General features: G+C 43.4%; 2 protein-coding genes across 10 annotated transcripts in view; both read right to left on the minus strand.

Moving 5' to 3' along the window:
- LOC149748593 (uncharacterized) overlaps window positions 1-19,156 on the minus strand; it is a 49,164-nt gene extending 30,008 nt beyond the window's left edge. The window contains exons 1-2 of the mRNA XM_089916056.1: window positions 14,286-19,156; window positions 14,077-14,193 (exon numbers count right to left, since the gene is read on the minus strand). Coding sequence (XP_089772182.1) covers window positions 14,077-14,149 — 73 coding nt within the window. The 5' untranslated portion in view covers window positions 14,150-14,193; window positions 14,286-19,156. The remainder of the gene's footprint in view (window positions 1-14,076; window positions 14,194-14,285) is intronic.
- A 308-nt stretch (window positions 19,157-19,464) lies between these two features.
- Window positions 19,465-22,245, minus strand: part of RAB3GAP1 (RAB3 GTPase activating protein catalytic subunit 1) — a 124,677-nt gene continuing 121,896 nt past the window's right edge. For 7 of the 9 annotated variants that reach the window (XM_022569599.3, XM_089916051.1, XM_089916048.1 and 4 more), the window contains one exon: window positions 19,465-20,361. In XM_022569599.3, coding sequence (XP_022425307.2) covers window positions 20,125-20,361 — 237 coding nt within the window. In that variant the 3' untranslated portion in view covers window positions 19,465-20,124. Of the gene's footprint in view, window positions 20,430-21,556; window positions 21,580-22,245 lie in introns of all 9 variants that reach the window. The other 2 variants (XM_089916052.1, XM_089916047.1) reach the window with 2 other exon arrangements.

The raw sequence follows: 22,245 nt of genomic DNA on the forward strand, positions 1-22,245 counted from the left end.
TCCACCAACACATGAATGGATAAAGATGTGGAATGCATACATACACATACACACACACACACACACACAAACACACACACTGGAATACTACGCAGCCATAAAAAAGAATGAAATTTTGCCACTTGCAACAACATGGATGGACTTGGAGGGTATCTTGCTTAGTGAAATAAGTCAGAGAAAGACAAATACTGTATGATATCACTTACATGTGGAATCTAAAAAATAAACTAGTGAATATAACAAAGAAGAAACAGACTCACAGATCTAGAGAACAACCTTGAGGTTACCAGTGGGGAGAGGGAAGCGAGGAGGGTTAGGGGATTAAGAGGTACAAACTACTATGCATAAAATAAATTAGCTACAAGGATATATTGCACAGCACAGGGAATGTATAATAACTATAAATGGTATATAACCTTTAAAAATTGTGAATCACTGTGTTGTATACCAGAAACTTACAAAATATTGTAAATCGACTATACCTCAATTTGTAAAAAAAGGGAAAAAATTAAAAATAGAAATATGATCCAGCAATTACACTTTTGGGTATATACCCAAAGAAAATGAAAACAAGATTTCCAGGAGATACTTGAACTCTCATGTTTATTGCAGCATTATTCTCAATAACCAAGATATGGTACCCAAATGCCCATCAACGGATAAATGGACAAAAAAAAGTGGTACGTATATACGTTAGAGTATCATTCAGCCATGAGAAAGGAGGATATCCTCCCATTTGTGACAACATGGATAAACCTTAAGTACATTATGCTAAGCAAGATAAGTCAGAAAGTACTGAATGATATCATTTATATGTGAAATCTAAAAAAAATTAAACGTGTAAAAAAACAGTGAAATGGTCGTTACCAAGGGATGGGAATAGGGATAAGAGTGATGGTGTTTAAGGGTACAAACTTGTAAACAAGTAGTAAAGAAGTCATAGTGATCTAATGCACAGTATAATGAAATGGATATAGACAATAATTTTGTACTATAATTACGTGATGTGAGAAATAATAGCCTCATCAGCAATCATACTACAATATATAAATGTTTCAAAGTAACATGCTATATAACTTAAACTTACACGATGTCGTATTGTCAAATGTATTCAATAAAAAATAAAAGTAAAAATAAAGTATCATTTGTTATTTGTTTTCTATATACCTTATAGCTTTTTGTCCCTCAGTACTTGCATTATTGTCTTTTGTGCTTAGTGGATTTTTTTATAGTGAGACATTTTAATTTCTTTGTGGTTACCATAAGGATTACATTTAACATCCTAAGGTTCTAACACCATCTTAACTTCAATAACATACAAAACTGTTTCCATACAGCTCCATTCCCCAACCCCTTTCAGTTACTGATGTCACAAAATTACATCTTTATGCACTGTGTGTTCAAAAACATAGGCTAATAATTTTTCTGTGCATTAGTCTTTTAAATCATGTAGGGAAAAAAAGTGGAATTCCAAACCAAAGTTACAATTTACTAGCTTTTATAATTTCCCATGTATTTATCTTTAATATAAATATTTATTTCTTCATATGGATTTGAGTTAGTGCCTAGTGTCCTTTCATTTCAACCTGAAGGACTCCCTGTAGCATTTCCTGCAGGGCAGGTCTACTGGTAATGAATTCCTTCAGCTTTTGTTTATCTGAGGGTGTCTTAATTTCTCTCTCATTTTTGAAGGACAGTTTTGGCAGATGAAGTATTCTTGGTTGACAAGGTTTTTTTTTCTTCTTCTTGCAGCATTTTAAATATATCAACCCACTGTATACTGGCCTCTCAGGTTTCGGATGAGAAATCTCCACATGATCTTATTTAAGATCTCTCTCTTATATGTGATGAGTCACTTCTCTCTTAATGCTTTCAAGACTCTCTCTTTGTCTTTGACAGTTTGATTAGAATGTGTCTCAATGTGCACCTTTTCGTGCACATTCTACTTGGTGTTCATTGAGCTTCTTGGATATTAATATTCATGTATTTCATCACACGTGAGAAGGTTTTGGCCGTTACTTCTTCAGATAATCTCCCTGCCCCTTTGTCTCTCTGTTCTCCTTTGAGAATCCCACGAGGCATATGTCCGTCTTCTTTACAGTATCTCACAGGTTCTGCAGGCTCTATTCACTTTTCTTCAGTTTTTTTTCTTTCTGTGACTCAACCCGATAATTTCAATCATCTTTTCTATAAGTTTCTTTCTTTTTCTTTCTCAAATCTGCTTTTGACTCCCTCTAGTGAATTTTTCATTTCAGTTATTGTACTTTTTGGTTCCAGAATTTTTTTTTAGTTCCTTTTTATGTCTTCTCTTTACTAATATTTACAAATTATTCCTACATTGTTTTCTTGACTTTGTTTTCATCTTCCGATAGCTCTTTGAGCATCTTTAAGACAGTTGTTCTAAAGTATTTTTCTAATAAGTCCACTATCTGGTCTTTCTCAGGGATGGTTTCTGTTGATTTAATTTTTCATTTGAATTGGCCATACTTTCCTTGTGATATTTTGTTGAAAATCAGACATTTGAATTATACTGGTAACTCTGGAAATCAGATTCTCTGCCTGCTCCAGGGTTTACTGATGTTGTTGTTTTTGTTGTTGTTGTTTGGTGCCTTTGTGCCAAGGATTAGCCTGAGGTATAAAGTCAGGGTCTTCTCCTGTCTTTTCTGAGCCTGCACCTTTCCCTGGGTATACACAGTGACTTTCTATGGATATTCAATTGGTTTTGAATGGCCTAGTCCTTAAATGTCTAGTGCCCAAAAGGGGAGAAAGGGAATAATGAATGAAGGAATAGATAAGCTCTGGGTCTTTAAATCCCCTGTAAGTCTCTTCAGATGGTGGGACTGGAACAATGGCTGCCCACCACAGTGTGTGTATCTCTGCAATCAGAAGCAGCAATCAGAATGCAGATCCCTGATATTTGGAGGACAAGGTTCTTGCTGTTCACCCTGGCTCCCATAAGCTGTGCACAGGCTACTACAAGTACATGTGCATGGCTGCCTCTGGTGGGGGGATGGTAGTGGTTGACGGGGGAGCCACTGATATGCTAAGAGGTGAAATTAACCAAAATTAACCACAATTTACTGTCAGGGCTTCCCCTGGAAGTTGCAACTTTTGAATAGACTGCAGAGCTCTAGAAGAGTCACAGCAGGCAGATTCTGCCAGTATAGTTGTCTAGGTAGGGAGATGGACTCCTGGCACTTCCTACTCTACCATCTTCCCTGATGTCACTCCACATACGTAACTTAAAATTTCCCAATAACCACTTAATAAAGCAAAAAGAAACAGATAAATACTTTAACAATATATTTAACCTAGTGTATCAAAAATATGATTAGTCAGTATGTAATCAACATAAAAAATTTTATACCGTCTTCAGAAGTGTGTATTATTTCATACTTAGAGAACATCAATTCAGATGGTAAATTTTCAACAGTTTGAAATGTTGTACTACCAAAACAAAAATGTGTTTAACAGAAAAATATTTTATATTGCTTCAGTTTCTCAATTTAAATTAATTAAATTTAACACAGTTTGAAACTCAGCTCCTCAGTTGGAGTAGCCATGTTTCAAGTGCTCAGCAGCCACAGGTGGCAATGGCCAATATATTGAACAACCCAGCTCTAGACTCTCACCTTATAAAAAAAAGGAGATTTGTGAAGTTAAGTTTGGTTTGGCTTTACTTTCTGTTCTTTACTGAAGGGCTTTCAGTTCCTTCTTTTTTCAAAATGCCCACTGGATTAGGATGGATCCTTCCCTTGTAAGGCAAGCATGAAATGTGTAGACACCTGGGAAGCCACTGTTGAAGCTGAAGCCTCCACAGGGAAACCCTGTAGCCATCCTAGAGGCTGCCATGCAGCAAGTGAGTGAGTTGTATCTTCCAGGCATAAGGTTCCAGAAGGGACTGGAGTCCACACAAGTCATTGGTACTTGTCTTCCATTCTAGAAGCAGCAAGGCTTTCACACTCAATCTAGCAAGGAGCCTGTCACTTCTGAATAACAGTGCTGGTAGCAGCTCAGCTTCATGTTACAACCCTGAAGATGTTTTGCTCTGTTTGGGGGGATCATGCTGTGAACATCCATGTGGAATCCCAGTTGCTTCCAGGAAAGTTGTTTATAATACTGCCGAATGGGCAAGACAAAGAGAACTTGTGCGTTTTTTTTTTCTTTTTAAGGTAACTAACCCAATATGGTAAACCTCAGCAAATGCAGGTTAAAACCATAGTAAGATAACATTTCACATGCATCGAATTGGTAAAAAAAATTTATCTTTGTCGGGACTTCCCCGGTGGTGCAGTGGTTAAGAACCCGCCTGACAGTGCAGGGGACACGGGTTCGAGCCCTTGTCTGGTAATATCCCACATGCCGCTGGAGCAACTAAACCCATGCGCCACAGCTACTGAGCCTGCGCCCTAGAGCCCGCGAGCCACAACTACTGAGCCTGAATGCCATAACTACTGAAGCCCTTGCACCTAGAGCCCATGCTCCTCAACAAGAGAAGCCACCACAATGAGAAGCCTGCGCACTGCAACGAAGAGCAGCCCCTGCTCGCCACAACTAGAGAAAGCCCGCGTGCAACAACAAAGACCCAAAGCAGCCAAAAAATAAATTTTTAAAAATTTATCTTTGTCAATATCAAGAGCTAGCAAGAATATGGAGTGAAAAAAAAAATCTCATCCAGAACTAGTGGGAGTATAAATTAGTTCAACCACTTTGGAAAACACTGTGAATCATCCAATAAAATTGATGGTGCAGATCCCTCACCAGGTACATACACTAGAGAAACTGCGTGTGGATGAGGAGTGCCCCCAGAATGCTCACAGAGCACTGTTTATAATAGCGAAATGTCTGGACCACCCGAATGTTCTTAAAGAAGATTGGATAAACTGGATATATTCCACAACAAAACACTATACAGGGCTTCCCTGGTGGCGCAGTGGTTGAGAGTTCGCCTGCCGATGCAGGGGACGTGAGTTCGTGCCCTGGTCCGGGAGGATCCCGTGTGCCGCGGAGCGGCTGGGCCCGTGAGCCATGGCCGCAGAGCCTGTGCGTCCGGAGCCTGTGCTCCACGACGGGAGAGGCCACAGCAGTGAGAGGCCCACGTACAGCAGGAAAAAAAAAACAAAAAAAAAAACACTATACAGCTGTGAAAATTAATAAACTTAGGTTATGTACGTCAACATATGAGTGGTTATCACAAATAGAAAGTACAATCCAAGCAAGTCAGGAAGACTACACACACTTTGATTTCATTTATATGAAGGTCAAAAACACACAAACTTGATAATGTGTCGGGGAACACTAAGAATGTGTTTAACACCACATTCCTGTGTGGTGAAAGTATAAAGAAAAGCAAGGCGTGGCTAACCGAAAACTCACAGAGGGTGATTACATTTGGGGGCTGGAGGAAGGGGCATGTGATCAAGGAGAGGACAAACTCAAATACGTATGTGGTTACGAATAGCAAGTTTTCTGTCTGCTCAATGATCTATTCCAAGATAATTACTGAGAGAAACTCTGAATTCACCAGTGAGGTGGCAGTACTACATTTTCAGGTTCTGCCTGGAAGACATTCCTATAGGCCTATAGGTGAGTCTTATTGCTCTGTCATGTGGCTGAATGACCTACTGACCATCTCTCATTATTTCAGGGAAATATTTGTTACAAGAGTTTTTTGGGGTAAAGATAGATGACCTTTCTAAATGTCTCATGTAAAGGAGACATATCCATATGTGCTGCATCCTGTTTAACTATTCCTGTCGCTGGACATTTAGGTTGCTTCCATGTCCTGGCTATTGTAAATAGTGCTGCAATGCACATTGGGGTGCATGCATCCTTTCAAATCATGGTTTTCTCTGGATATGTGCCTAGGAGTGGGATTGCTGGGTCATATGGTAATTCTGCTTTTAGGGGGTTTTTTAATATAAATTTAATTTATAAAAAGACCCAAAGGCTGTGTTGGGTCTTCCTTGCGTGCGGGCTTTCTCTAGTTGCAGTGAGCAGGGGCTACTCTTCATTGAGGTGCGCAGGCTTCTCATAGCAGTGGCTTCTCTTGTTGCGGAGCATGGGCTCTAGGTGGGCAAACTTCAGTAGTTGTGGCTTACAGGCTCTAGAGCGCAGGCTCAGCAGTTGTGGGCCACAGGCTTAGCTGCTCCACAGCATGTGGGATCTTCCTGGCCCAGGGATCGAACCCATGTCCCCTGCATTGGCAGGTGGATTCTTAACCACTGCGCCACCAGGGAAGTCCTGCTTTTAGTTTTTTAAGGAACCTCCAGACTGTTCTCCATAGTGGCTGTACCAATTTACATTCCCACCAACAGTGCAGGAGGGTTCCCTTTTCTCCACACCCTCTCTAGCATTTACTGAATATTACTCAGCCACAAAGAGGAACGAAATAGTGCCATTTGCAGAGACGTGGATGGACCTAGACAATGTCATACAGAGTGAAGTAAGTCAGAAAGAGAGAAAAATATATAATATCGCTTATATGTGGAATCTAGAAAAATGGTAGAGCTGAACTTATTAGCAAAGCAGAAATAGAGTCACAGCTGTAGAGAATAAATGTATGATTACCAAGGGGGGTTGGGATGAATTGGGAGATTGGGATTGACATATATACACTGCTATGTATAAAACAGATAACTAATGAGAACCTACTGTATAGCATAGGGAAACCTACTCAATGCTCTGTGGTGACCTAAATGGGAAGTAAATCTAAAAAAGAGTGGATATATGTATACGTATGACTGATTCACTTTGCTGTACAGCAAGAAACACAACATTGTAAAGCAACTATACTCCAATAAAAATTAATTTTAAAAAATGAGACATGTCCATGTAAATGAACTAAGAGACTTAAAAAATTACTGTTCAGAACCAAAACCTTTTTTTTATTGTATGATATGTATAAAAAGGTGCATATAAGACATTGCCATATGGCCTTTAGCCGTAGGTCTCATTCTGTGTGACAGAAGAGGAGACACAGAGGGGAGGGTGAGGTCAGGTGGCAAAATGGCAGACAACCCTGACTCCTGGAGTGGAGAGGCTAAAGGCAGGTGTCTGCATTTCCTAATCCTCCCTACTAATCCCTTTGAAGTTCCACCCGTCGTAAGATCCAGAATTGTCCCCATCCACATTTAAGCCAGGGTAGATATCTAAGCCGCCAAAAACTGGCATCAAACTGCCTCATGGACCAGACAAGTTTGGATCTGACAGCCAGACCCCCAGAACTGGCCGGCAGGTTGGGCAGGCTTGCTCGTCATTTCATTTACCTCTCAGTCACGCAGTCCTACATCTCACGTGACTGAAACTTTCAGTTCCCACTGAGTATACTATTTTTTAAAATAGTGAACAGCAGTGAACTCACCACCTAGCTTAAAAATAGGCTATCCCCAGTATCTTTAACGCCTGTATGCTCTTCCCGTTATCTCCTTCCCTTCCCCACAAACAGAACCACTGTCCCCAGCCGCAGTTTCTGGCTCAGCAGGTCTGGGTGGCTGGAGAATGTGCATCTCTACAAGTTCCCAGGAGATACTGATGTTGCTGGTCTGGGGACCACACTTTGAGAACCACTCCCTACAGCACACACCCAGGAACAGATTACTGGGCTGTAGGGTATGTACTTGTTCAGATTTTATTAGGGAATGCAAAATTCCAAAGTTGTACCAACTTACACTCTTGCCAGCAATAGGTAAGAGTGTCTGTTGCTGGAAATACTTGTCAACACCTGAGTATCATCTAACTTTAAAATTTGTGCCCATCTGGTATGTGTGAAATGGTATCTCACTGTGACAAATCTCTTTTTCCAGTCTGTAGTTTTGTCTCTCATTCTTTATGGTGTTTGTTGAACAGAAGTTCCCTTATTAATATTAATGCAGCCAAATTTATCAGTCTTTTCCTTTATGGGTCATATTCTTTGTGTTTTATTTAAGAAGACCCCCCCTACTCTAAAAATTTAAAGCTACTTTCCCACATAGTATTCTAAACATTTAATGTGTTTTCCTTTTACATAACAGTCTTTAATCTGCCAGAAATTGATTTTTGAGTATGGAGTAATATATGGGTCCAATTTCATTTATTTTTCCCTCTTGAGATACAAGGATGACCTCTTGTCCAAGCACTATTTATTGAATATACCATCATTTCCCCACTGATCTGCCTTACTGTCTCTATCAGAACTTAAGTGTCCTTATATGTCTGGGTCTACTTCTGGGTTTCTGTCTGTTCTGTTGAACTACTCTGAGTCAATAGCATACTCTTTTAATTACTTTAACATTATGGCGTCTTACTATCTCATATAGCAAGACCTCCTAATTTATTTTCTCCTTTAAAAAGCTTGCATATCTTTTGCCATATTTATCACTAGGTAAATAATGTTTTTTGCTATTGTAAATTGTATATTTTTTAAAAATTAAAATCTGCATATGTGCTCACTTCGGCAGCACATATACTAAAATCTGCATAGTATGCATTTTAAAAGACATTTAATATTTATCCAGAATTTCAGTTGCTATGGGTATGGTTTTTCAGAGTATCTAGGATGCCATTTTCTTTATCTTTCCTTAAACTTTAATTGCACTGATTTTGTCATACATAATAAAAATATCACTAGATCACTGCAGCATCTAATAAGGAGGATTCAGATTTGAAAATGTATTTCCTAAATCAGCTCAGTGACTGTTCTGACAAGTTCTTTCCTGAGAATCGACCACACATAGCTTTGGTCATTTCTCTCCATCAGAACGTGGTGGGGAGGAAACGTTAAGGTGGGCAGAAGGGGGATGGGGGATTCATAATTTCTATCTAACACAGATAACTTGGCCTAGAAAACCAAAATGGCAAAATATTTACAATGGGTGAATCTGGGTAAAGGATTTACAGGATTTCTTTGTACTATTCTTGCAACTTTCTAAGTTTCAAAAAAAAGAAAAGTTAAATAGAAACCTTCAGGAATAACTAAAATCATAAACCCAACCATGCTGGAGTTACAGCCACACCATCTTCTAAAGGATTCTTTCTGGTTCATGACCCTCCTAAGGGGGCAGTAAGCATGTGATATCCATGAACATTTCTCACCACGGCTGAAGGGACAACCCAAGGCTGGCCCACAAATTATGCCTAACAGGCTGGATGAAAAGGTGAAGTGGGCTGATTGGATGCTTCTCTGTGGAACTAGAAAAGTGAAAGACCGAGCTAGTTATCAACAGAAGGTGGTATTGAAAAGTGGTGATGTAGAAGGTGGAGAACTTGCCATGGACCCCAAGCAAGCGGAAAGTCCAGAGGAATCAAACTGGACAAGAGGAGGAAGCCAGCTCGTACAGCGACAGAAAGACAGTTACTCGGAGCCAAGTCACATTCACGGTCATACACTAGGGTGAGAAGCCAGGAATTCCTGCTGCAAAGATTCTCTAGAGCTGACCCAAATCCGAAACCCCAGACTCTAGACTCCATGTGGTCAGGCCTATGATGGCTCAGTTTCATTTCATGGCCCTCACTGCTCCCCATGAATCCTTACTTCTGGTCTTTATTGCTTACAACCAAAAGAACCCAACTGCATCCCTCTAACCAATACTTTTCCGCATGAAATTGAAAAATATGTGACCTTTAATGATGTTGTGAATATAAGCCTGAAGTCATTTATAAAGTTCTGCCACTAATGCTGTATTATATTCATTGTGTTTAATTACATCACTAACGAAGCAAAAATTTGAAAACCACTCTTTAATTTAAAGCCAGCCTGTCTTAGCTCAAGCTGCTGCAACAAAATACCTAAACTGGGTGGCTTATCAACAAGAGAAATCTATCTCTCACGGTTCTGGAGGCTGGAAATCTGAGATCATGGTGCCACCATGGCCAAGTTCTAGTGAAGGCCCTCTTTTGGGACACCAGCTGCTGACTTTTCACTGTGTCCTTATACGGCAGGAAGAGGGGGAGAGCTCTCTGGGGTCTCTTTTATAAGAACACTAATCCCATTTGTTAGGGTTCCACCCTCATGACCTAATCACCTTCCAAAGGACCCCAACTCCTAATACCATCACACTGGAGATTAGGATTTCAACATATGAATTCCAGGGGGACACAAACATCCAGTCACCCTTTTACTAAATCTCTTCCCCCTCTAGCTTTCTTTCTTTACAGAGCCAGTTTTTCTCATGGAACCTACGTGAACACGGAGAGGCAGATGCTGGGTGGTCAGCTAGTCACCCACTAGCCTTCTTATTTCCAGGAATGATTCAAATCCGTGCGTCAGCCTAGTGACCACACGTCATGGCTACCTCATGCTGCACCCGAGACATGCATGTGGACTGAACCTTTGACCTTCCCGTGCATCTGGCCAGGCCCTTCAGCTCTCACAGACCAGCTGCTTCCACCCTGCACAGCTCCTCCCATCACTAACCCTGAGAGTACGTACGATGGTCATAGACAAACCTAGAACTGTCCTCTCCACAGAGGTGGGAGGAGGGCTAGGAGAACACCTGCGCCCATGGGCCTAAGTATACTTCTTCAGGCCAGGAACATCTTGTGTGCAGTAAACCCTTGCAGTGGATGTGTAGTTTCAGCTGGGTGTTGCTCATTTTTCACAGGACTGTGAGTATTAAGCTAATGTGCTGTGTTTCCACCTGGAAGCAGCTCTCTGCCACGTCCCACAGGTTGCACAGGCCTTTCTCCCACCACAGGGTCTGAGAATGTAGTCTCTGGGGTCTGAGTTCTTTGATCCTTTTAAAAGTGTTTTTTCATTTCAGTGATAATCTAAGCGATGACTACCAGCTATTCTGGCTCCTCTGAAGATTGGGGTGCCTACGTCCCCAGTTGAGATTACTATCACAGTGCTGCTAAGTGAGCCAAAGGCAATGCCAAGGTCTGCAAGAAGCTCGTCCTTTAAGAGGCACCGTACATTGTTCATGTTTGAGAAACTCTGGAGTAGTTTATTTAACTGTGGGAGATGATCTGCCCTAAGATCATGTATAATGTGGCCATTTGCAAAGGTTTCAGATGACTTCTCAGTGGTGAGGGTCCCCTGTCTCCTGACTCTCCCACAGGACTTGCTGGGTCAACTGTTCCCATTACAGCCCAGGGAGGTCTGTCTCGACTCCTCCCAGCCTAGAGGTGGGTCACCTTTCCCCACAGGTGGTTGTGCACCAGCTTCCAGAAGTGGTTTTCAACCAGGACGCTGTTGGGGAATCCCATAAACACAGGAAGGAAACATGTCTGGCTCTCCAGCCAGATTGGCAAGACCTGAAACGCCCAGGCTCTTTGGACAAATTTTTTTTTTTTTTTTTTTTTTTTTTTTTGGCTGTGTTGGGTCTTCATTGCTGCGTGCAGGCTCTTCTCTAGTTGCGGCGAGCGGGGGCTAATCTTCTTTGCAGTGCGAGGGGTTCTCATTGCAGTGGCTTCTCTTGTTGCAGAGCATGGGCTCTAGGCGCACGGGCTTCAGTAGTTGTGGCTCGTGGGCTCAGTAGTTGTGGCTCTCAGGCTCTAGAGCGCAGGCTCAGTAGCTGTGGCGCACGGGCTTAGTTGCCCCACGGCATGTGGGATCTTACCGGACCAGGGCTCGAACGCCGGTCTCCTGCATTGGCAGGCAGATTCTTAACCACTGCGCCCCCAGGGCAGCCCCCAGATTTGCTTTTATAGATGTTCTTTGGCTCAGCCGAGCCCATCCTGTTGGGACTTCACTGGTCCCGTCACACCCATTTCAGGGAAGCCTCCAGATGGCCGGCCAGGAAGGAGCCTTTCAAACTTATGCAAGGCACTTTCGCCTCCCCGGTTTGACAGGCACCCCCCCACACATAGGGGATGAGCCTGTCACTTGTGTGCTTAAGAAGAGGGATTCACTGCTTGTGCTCATTCCCCCCCTGACCACTCTTTTGAATATCCTGAAACAATACGAATGAAGAATATCAATTAAGATTATTCCTAGGCTCCTGAATCCGCTGCTGAACACGTAAAACCCTGGGCAGAGAGGAGCCTCCGCCACTTAGCCAGGGCAGGATGGGGCAGACAGGATGTCCAGCCAGCTCCTGAGGCCCAGGGTCAGCCCCGGCCAAACAGGAGACGACCGGGCCCTCTCCCCATGCCACCCTCCCGCCATGACGTTATGCCTTCAGCCCCAGAAATAGTAGAGGACATTTGGGAAATTCACACTCTAAAAATATTTCCTTTTTTCATGTAGGCAAGATAACACAGGAGTGACAGTGGGTTACTAAGAATGCCATTCCCTCATTATGTAACACGGACAAAAATAAAGAGTGTTCTGGGCCAAAAACAGGGCTGAGAAAGAGGAATGTGAATAAATAGCACTGACAAGTCATTATTTACTCAAACTGTCAAATGGCTGAAGAACCTGAGGAAAGTTCTGATCCACACTGACACATCACTGTGTCATATCATGTGACTACGGAGGGAGCCCAGGTCAGCGTCCTGACAAGTGTTTGTAGCGGAGGTCGCTCAAGGAAAAGTAAGTCGCACAGTGCACACTCCCTCCCCCATCATCAGCCAGCGGTAAAAGGCTGGGGCTCCCGGACGCTGGGAGCTCTGGGCTCCCTCGCGAGACTGCAGCCCATCCTGTCAGGTGACAGACAGGGTGCAGGTCGCACTGGAGCGCCCAGCCGGGTACCCTCGCTGGAGGCTGTCGTGCCGCCAGGTGGCTGGTTACGAGCCACGGGTCCCTCTCCCAGCAGAGGCGCTGCCCCTCAGGGGTCAGAGCAGGGCGTCCAGACTCACCCCGGCTTTCACTGCCCACCGCCCCGGCTTCTCCAAGTCCTGCCAGTGTCGCTTGCTGAATCTCTCACCCCCTCACTACTGCCGTGGTCAAGGCCACTGCCATCTCATGCGGGGATCACCATGGCGACCACTCTAGTTCCTGATGGGTGAGTCTCGTCTCACACCTCTGTTCCTCTACGGAAAACCTTCCAGAGCTTCTTTGTTCTCACTCAACAAGCTCCAAACTCCCCAAAGGGGCATGTGAGGTGCTGAACCAGCCGCCGCTTCCCTCTCTGCTCTGGCCACACCGGCATCGGGGCTGGGGCCCTCTGCAGTTAAGCCTGCAGCCTGGAACGAGCCAGGGCTCTTCCCAGGTTCCTGCCCCAGCCCTCCGCCTCGATAAAGTCTACTCAGCCTTTAACTGTAACTTCCTCCATGGAGCCAGGTGCCAAGGAGGGGGAAAGGAATCAAAAGAAAACCACTCGTTTGATGAGAGGGTAGGAGATTTCGAAGTCCCTCCCTCGTTGCGTCATCTCTATGAACACCGGCTGCTGGACGTGTCCTCATGTGAAAACCAGAGCTTGTAGCCAACAGCTAAGTGGTCATTCGTCCACAGCTGGGCCACTTAGTACAGCTAAGTACCTGGAGCATGCTGGGCGCTTTTCAGATATTATCTTGTTTAGTTTTTGTAACACCCCATCTTGCAGAGGAAGAAGTTTGGCGTCTTGTGGCTGATAAAAGCTGGGATTTGATCTCTCCTGAGCCAGGCCTGTGCTTCTGCCATCAGGCCCAGGACCTACCAGCAACTAGAGGGGCACGTATCCATCTGGATATCTTTTGAACGACGCTTTTAGGGGTTGAACTGTGACCCCAGCGCCCGTCCAAAAAAGTAAGATATGTTGAAGTCCTAACTCCAGTACTTCAGACCGTGACCTTGTTTGGAAATAAGGTCACTGCAGATGTAACTAGTTCAGATGAGGTCATACTGGAGCAGGATGGCTGGTGTCCAAAAAAACAGACACAGACTCAACGGTGGGGTGGAGGGACACTCTGCCATGTGATGACAGAGGCAGAGACAGAAGCGCTGCAGCTGGGAGCCAAGGAACAAGGATGCCAGCAACCACCGGCAGCTAGAAACAGGCAAGGCAGGCTCCTTCCCTACACGCTTCAGGGGGAGCACCGTCCTGCCAACACCTTGATTTCCAACTTGGAGCCTCCAGAACTGTGAGACAATAAATTTCTGCCATTTTTATGCCACCCAGGTTGTGATACTTTGTTACTGCAGCCTTAGGAAACTAATACAGTGGCGAATTCTCTTTTTCTCTCCTGGGAAATACTTTTTATCACAGGCCTGCTCAGTACTATAGACGGTCAACTCACCAGCTTTGAACCCAGCTAACAGCATCTGCGGCACCAGCCGGCCCAGCCTGCACATGGCTCCCTCACAGGCCATTCGTCTACCTTATTCTGGGACAAAGATGGAGACAAACCTGCAAACTTAAACAAAAAATAAACATTCTATCATGGTTTTGCATGAAAAAAAAAATCCAGCTTTTTTTTTTTTTCAACCTGATAGGGCAGATATGTACCTTCCTTTGAGAGGCTCACTCAGCCACAAAGCAGCAGAGGGAAATGTGCCTCTGAGTCGACATTAAGATCTCCGCCAGGAACTGCTGAGGTTGGCCTCGGGGAGTGGACGAGAGGGGCGCGTCCCCAGAGACCCAATCAGAGACTGAGCCACATTCCTGTCCTCTCCAGGTAGGGGCCAAGCAGGGGCCTTCGGTCCGGCTGCCCTCCTTGGCAGGTAAGCTCAGCCCAGAAATGATCCTGCAGTAGGCCAGCCTTCATGGGGGAATTTATCCACGACCACCAGTCAGACATCACAAGCTCCCAGGGGAAAAACTGCTGGCAAAGAAGTTGTGTTAATATGAACTAGCTTTATTTTGTATTTCAAGAATTAGGCCAGCCCACTTTCACAGGCTGATGCCAAGCTCCACTTCTCAGAGCTAGAGAAATGCTGGCAGCAGCCTTTGGCTTTCAGGAGCTAATATCCTGCGACACTCTGGTTTTATGGTGCCCAGTGACAAAGAAATTGAGTTGAGAAGATTCAAAGACAAGTTTTGCCACTGAGATGCATTCATTCGTTCACTGTTTGCTGAATGCCAAGTCCTATCCATGAGCCTGCATGCCCAGAAGAAATACGCAGGCAGCAAGAGCGGGTTACAGTTGGCTTGAAACAGACTGAACTGGCTTCATGCTCTTGCCCTCTCCCTCATCCTACCCTCCTGCACCCACCCCCTGTCCTCCAGTTCCTGGCAAGGAAGAGTACACAGCAACCAAAACCCCATCTGGTATAGGGAGGAAGTGTTAAGTGCAGCACTGGTTGGCGGGGACACGAATCTTCCCACCCGGTGGTCACCTCTGTTCTTTCCCAGTAAGAACTGTATTACCTCTCTGATTGCATTTGTTACTCTGCAAGCACAGGTACGCACCAGTCAGTGCTTAGGCTGCATCTTACTCAGTGTCTCAATGCATTTGACCCAGTTGATCAACTCCCTCCTTCAATTTTTTTTTTCCCTTGGCTTCTAGAACATCACACTTCTGGCTTTCCTTCTACATCAGTGGTTACTCCTTCCCTGTGTCCTCTGGCCGTCCTCCTCCTCTTCCTGATACCTGGTTCAATCCCCACACCATCTCTTTGCACTGTGTTCACTTCTGAGTGGTCTCATACTGTCCTGTGGCTTAAGTACTGTATCTAAATTTCCCAATTTATAGCACAAGCCCTAACCTTTTCCTTAAACTCCAAACTTACACAATCACTTCTAACTGTATTAATTATCTACTGCTGTATAAAATGGCCCCCAAATTCAGAAGCTTAAAATAACAAACATTCTCTCACGGTTTCTGAGGGTCGGCAAACCACGAGCAGCTTAGCCTGGCAGTTCTGGTGCAAGGTCCCTCAGGAGGCTGCAGTCTTCTGAGACTGGGGAGAATCCACTTCCAACCTCACATGGCTTCTGGCAGGAGCCCCCATTCCTCAGGATGTGGGCCTCTCCCTAGGGTTGTTTGCGACCTGGCAGTCGACTTCCCCCAGAGTGAGTGATCCGAGAGAGAAAGCCACTCTGAGACGCATGTCTTTCCTAACCTAATCTTGGGAGTGACACACCAACACTTTTTCCGTGTTCTTTTCACCACAAAGCCCAGCTCTGATAAAATTTTGGGGTGGAGACTACACAAGGGTGTGAATCCCAGGAGGGAGGAGGCGGGGAGCCACTGCGGCCACCCCAGACACTGGCTCCCCCAGGTAGATCTAATTGTTAGCTCAGAGTTAGCAAGTCCTAACTCCAAATCTTTATTCGCATCCTCCCCGCAAACCTGCTCTCCCCTCAGCCTTCCCCATCTCAGTATGTGACAGCATCACTCGGTTACTCAGGCCCCAAACTTCCAGCTCACCCTTGACTCTTTCTCATACCCTCAGTAATTCCGTCAGCATATTCTGTGCATTCTGCTTCCAAAACGTGTACCAAATCTGATCACCTTTTACCCCCTCCCCTGCTACCACTCCAGTGCAAGCCATCAACACTCCTAGTTTCACTGCTTGCACCCCTGCCTCTGCAGTGTATTCTCCACACAGCAGCCAGAGTGAAGAGCTTCCAAATGTCAGATCATGACACCATGCCCCACCCGCCCGCCCCCTTCAAAATTCTCCACTGGCTTTCCCTTTCAATCAAGAAAACAAATCCCAACTCCTAATGTTTAGTGTGATCTGGTCTTTGCACGTTTGCCCAACTTTCATTTCTTCATCCTTTTCCCTCCCCTACTCTACTCCCTGGCCACTCTGGCCTTTTCTCAGTGCCTCTGACATACCACGTTTACTCATACCTCTGCCTTTTTCTATCCCGTCTGGGGTCATCTCCCAGGCGCCCACAAGGCCAGCTCCCTCACTTCATTCAGGTCTCTGCTCAGTGTCACTGCTTCACAGGCCTTCCTTTATCACCTGTCCATAAACCACTCTCCCCCCACTCAGGTAATTTGATCATACTTATCCCTTGATGTAAACGCCATTGAGGGCCTTTTACCTGTCCTGTTCACTGCTGTATCCCCATCGCCTAGGACAGTACCTGGCACATAGCTGGCATTCAATAAACGTCTGCTGAACTAATGAATGGAATATAAAAATAAATGCTTAGAGAGTTTTAAAAATCCCATCCTGAAGAAAAATCTGGATTACTATGGTGGTATAGGGACACATAAAGTGGGAGGGCCCATGTGAGGACACTTCCTGTTGGTTCCACAAGCACTTGTCAGGCTCTCTGCAACATGTTACAAAGCACAAAGGAGGGGGAAAAAACCACTGATGATATAATTGCTACTTTCCAATTTAGTACCAGATCTAGGACGTGTAAATACTTCTTAGCCTCTCCAATCCATTTAGTGTGGTCTAAAACCCACCACGTCACTCCCTTGCTTCAAACTCTTGACTCACCAGTGCCCCAAAGACACGGCCCTAACTTCTTGCTATGGTTTACCCAGAACTTCCTCATCTCACCTCAGTGACCTCACCATCTTCACATCTTGCCTCTTTCTACTCTGGGTACCTCACCCAGCCAAACTGAAATGCTGGCTATTCTCCAAAGATACATTTTCCTTTGCTCCTGAGTTTTCTGCACATTCTGTGTTCTCTACCCGTAACAATCTTCCTACGCCCTCCTGTATCGGTTCATTTTTGCAGCATAAAAGACCACGCCAACTCTCTCTTCCTTCTGCAGGCTTCTTTGCATGTCTCACAGTTCCCAAGAGGAAGAGAAGGCAAACCTCAACGTGCAGATACTTTTCAAGTCTCTGCCTGTGTCACGCTTGCTAACACCCCATTGACCAAAGAAAGACACAGCAAAGTCCAGAATGAAGGGCTGGAAAAATAAAGTCCACTTCATGGGAGCAGCAGCACAATCACAATTAGGGCAAGCGTACAGGGACGGGGAAATAACTGTAGTTCTTCTTTGCAAGCAATTTTCCATACTTCCCACCTCAGCTCCTACTTAGAAATCATCTCCTCTAGAAAGATTTTCCTGATCCCTAAAGCCTGACTGAAAAACCTCTCCCATAACCCCTCATATTCACTATTTTTAAAAACACAACTTTATTTATTTATTTATTTTTGGCTGTGTTGAGTCTTCGCTGCTGCGCGCGGGCTCTCTAGCTGTGGCAAGCGGGGGCTACTTTGTTGTGGTGCGCAGGCTTTTCTCATTGCGGTGGCTTCTCTTTGCTGCAGAGCACGGACTCTAGGCACACGGGCTCAGTAGTTGCGGCATGCGGGCTGTAGAGCGCAGGCTCAGTAGCTGTGGTGCACAGGCTTAGCTGCTCCGCAGCATGTGGGATCTTCCCGGACCAGGGCTCCAACCCATTTCCCCTGCGTTGGCAGGCAGCTTCTTAACCACTGCACCACCAGGGAAGTCCTCTATTCACTATTACTGCATGTATTAGTCTCCACTACCAACAAATGAATGAATGAATGAATTACTAAATAAACATTGGACCTCTAGTTCATACCGTCGAGTTGACTGCACTCTCCGTTTTATAGCAATGTTACCTCAGCTTCCCTACCTGATGGGAAGGTCACTGAAAGGAGGGAGTATGTTCGGTTTCTGTTTTACCTTAATTGCCTAGTACAGTACCTGATATGAAGTAGGTACTTAAAAATATCTTAAAATCAACAAACACATTAACTAAAATAGAAGTAAAATGGGATAATGTCATTAAAAAAGGCACAAAGTGTTCTTGAGATCCCTGCAAGACTCAGCAGGCTGTAAATATTTAGGAAAATCTGAGACAGCATAAAACTAATTGAAATAAGAACAAAATGCCCACTGGAGAGGAGAAAAGAAGAGAAAATTAGCCAGAGAAAGCAACACCTTCCCTTTTATTAGATTCACAGCACCTTTTTAAAGTCCAACCTCTCTTTGAAAAATGTTTTTTTGTTATTAACTTCCTCATTAGAAAGCAGACAAACGCTGTCCTTGAAAGGTATGTTTCTCCTTGGTACTGCGCTCAGTCCTCGGGCTGCACTGTGGTTTACCAGCAGCAGTCAAATCCAGCATCTCAAAGAAGAGTGCTGTGAAGGCCAGGAGGTAATCAGCTAGAGCCTCCTATACTACATACATACATACATACATACATATATATATATATATATGCATATATATACATATATGTACACACATATTTACATTTTTTAACGAAAATAATATAGGGTTTACAAAGCTCTATTAATTCTTTAAAGTTACATAGGCAAGGTCTACGCTTCAGTATAATCATTTTTTACTTTGGATTAAAGTGGGAATTTTAGCCCTAAAAATAGATTTAAGGTTACCGAACAGAGGCCATATAGCAACACAGACTTGATAAATCTTGATCGTCATATAACTAGACATATGTTGTTGTTATCCTTATGCTGGGTGCTACACATCCCCCATCAATTATCTTCATTTTAACTATAATACAAAAGCAAAATAGTTCACTGAAGTAATCTTCTATTCATTACATTAGCACATATGCCAAATTATACTAACTGCACGATAATCTCTACGTTCAGAGGCTATATTTTTAGCGTGTGCTCATCTCTGCTTCATTAAATACTGCAAGCAACCACAAAAAAAGGAATGCATGTTGTACAGCAAGAGAGAGAACAATGATCTGCAGGGTGACATCTTCCAGGGCAACCAAAGACAAAACAAGTCAGAGAAACAAACCTTACGAGAGATATAAAACTAATTTGCAGTGACATTTAATATATAGTTTTTTTATCGGAAGGAATACATTTAAGTCACAGTTACATGGAAAAACACATAGACTGTGAAATTCCAGGCTTTCTCCTAGAATATTCAAAATGCTCATCAAAAGTCAATTAGTACAGTAAAGATGGCCACCAGGTGATTGAATAAACAGAATGTCATTTAGTATTTTAAAAACAGATTCTGGGAGTAGAAGCTACCACCAAAATATCCAGAAATCTGAGTTAACTGGTACTCTACTTTGCATACTTGATACTAATAAATATAATAGGTGTTTACAGAGACTATGAATGCAGGGCAATAGCCTAAGGGATAGTCACGGAAAAGAAGAAACGAACACAATCCTGCTGGAGGGAGTACACAGACCTCCTGCTGTTGTTCTGGTCCCCCCCATCCCCCAAACAACAAGGGCCATCTCTTTGGGAAAGAAATCTTTCAATAGCTGAAGCCCATTCCTCTGCCCCCACAAGACCCTAGAGAGCCCAGTGGAAAGTCTCTCAGATGCTGGTGTGATTCTTGATCACCAAACTGGACAGGTCCTCTTCATGGCCTCTCAGGTTCTGACTGGCACAACCTCCTTCCCACAGAAGGGGTTAGCACTGTCTGTGAAGCCACAAATGAGGGAACTCTAGAAGGATTAGAAGAAGGAAGTATCTGATGAAAAGGCACCTGCAAGTCTGAAATCCTCTTTGGTGAGGACACTGTACATGCGCTGAGGCAGAGCCCGGGAGTAGGGAGCGGGGCGGGGCACGGTCGTGCGCAAAATGAGCTCCCGGCCCGCAGCGGGTGGGAAGTCTGCCGCCAGGTTCTGCCTCTTCTCTTCTGGGGGGACCATCCTCTTCAGATCCTCCTCCGGCGGAGCCATGGCTGCAGCCTTGAAGAGAATCACATGCTAGTTCAAGAGCAGGCCGAATGCTGAACTCAGATCATTTTGAAGGACAGCTGAATAAGCATGATAAATACATTAAAATGTTCTACATTACTCAGTAATGCAGTCAGTTATGTTATGATTGCTCAAAAATCACAACACAGAAAATGCAAGAAGCTTGAAACACTGCATGAGCAGCCAGAGATTACAAATAAACTGGTGACACAGACAGAAGATAATGACTGCCAGGCAATCTGCTTTGGAAAGTGAGGGCCAGATTCAGACATCTGATGAAGAGGGACAATGGAGCTGTTCTGGTTTCTATACATTTCTTCTAGCAATGACCCAAGTCCAAGTCTGATGTCCTCAGTCCAGTAAGGAAATGCTGCTCTCCAGAGTCTGGAAAGATGATTTTTTTACCGATTCTTTCAATTCTTTTTAAGGTTCATTTGTCAAATTAAAACTGAGGACACTGGTTTTGTTTGCTGGGTGGGTGACTAACGTAACGCGGAAGTGATAGAGGTCCATGAAATGTAGCAGTGGCCACAAAAGAGAAGTTCTCAATATTAAAGGCATCTATTTTTTCATTAAAATTGAATAAAATACTTATTCAACTAGAGCTTTCATTTTAACTCTGATCACTATGTTTCTTTCACAATACCATCAATTTGGGAAAAAATAATTGTTTTGGCAATGGAAATATGAAATCATGTTATGCTAAACACCAGCAAGAAAGGTATGCCAAACCCAGACTGCTAAAGAGGTGGTTGGTTAGTCTTAATGACCTTATGAAGTTAGAGGGATGGGAAGGAACAAGGAACTATGAGGGACAAAGGCTATTTTGTTACCTCATCAGAAGATTCAGTCAGCTTGAGAAAGGGTGAGAAAAGAAACAGTGATGAAAGGGAAACAAGCAAGATGGTTTAAAAAGAGCTAGACAAGAGACTGCAAGATTATTTCAGAGACAGCATGCACTACGTTAAGGAACATGATCCTATCAAAAGAATATCAAGACAAAAACACACCACATACAACACACCTAGCCGTCCAACTGAGCAGACAAATCTCACTACTCATGCATCTGATGGCTAAAGAGGCAACGTACAGAGTGTCAATGGGGAAATGATTCAGCAAAAATCTAGCTCTTTTCCCAAAGATTAAGATACTAAAAAAAGTACTCATGTCTTGAAAAATAGATAACCCAATGAATTTAAGACTAGATGTCTGACTTATTCAATTTAGAAAGACTAAGGCAAAATCCAATCAGTGGTCTGTTTGCTGAATTCCATTTAAATATGGATATACCACTGACAAATAAAATCATGATGAAAGTTTATTAAAATGTATGATTTTAAGGAAAAGTTCTAAATATGTAAAATTACTGTAGGCTATAAAATATTTTCAGTGAAATTTTATAACTTTAAAAAAGTTAACATCTTGATTTAATAGAATTGATATAAAGTATCAATTATGAAAAATTATGTGAATAAATTTGAATGGTTTCTATTAATTTGCCAGATATTTAAGAGGTGAGTTTAAAAATGTACCAACCAGGTGCTTGTTATATGGATTACAGTCTGCCAATTCCCTAAAAACATTCACTTCAAGGTTTGAAAGTTTAAAATATTTTAAAATTATATAATGTGGGATGAATGTACAATTTCAGTATCCATTAAAGGGGATTAGCTATACAATGAGCCCAGTGAAAAGATGATACACTCTTATATTTACTAATGCAGAAAGATAATTACATTGAGCGGAAAATAAGAACAAAGTAAACTATGTAATATAATCCTATTTTGTAAAATTTACATATATTTGTATATACTAGATGTTAAATGTTGACAGTGATCACCAGTGGGTAGTGAGATTAATGTGATTCATTTTTCA

This window comes from Delphinapterus leucas, chromosome 8, assembly GCF_059928025.1.
Source record: "Delphinapterus leucas isolate spDelLeu-1000000601 "Yukka" chromosome 8, BTC_Dleu_Yukka2, whole genome shotgun sequence".
NCBI lineage: Eukaryota > Metazoa > Chordata > Mammalia > Artiodactyla > Monodontidae > Delphinapterus > Delphinapterus leucas.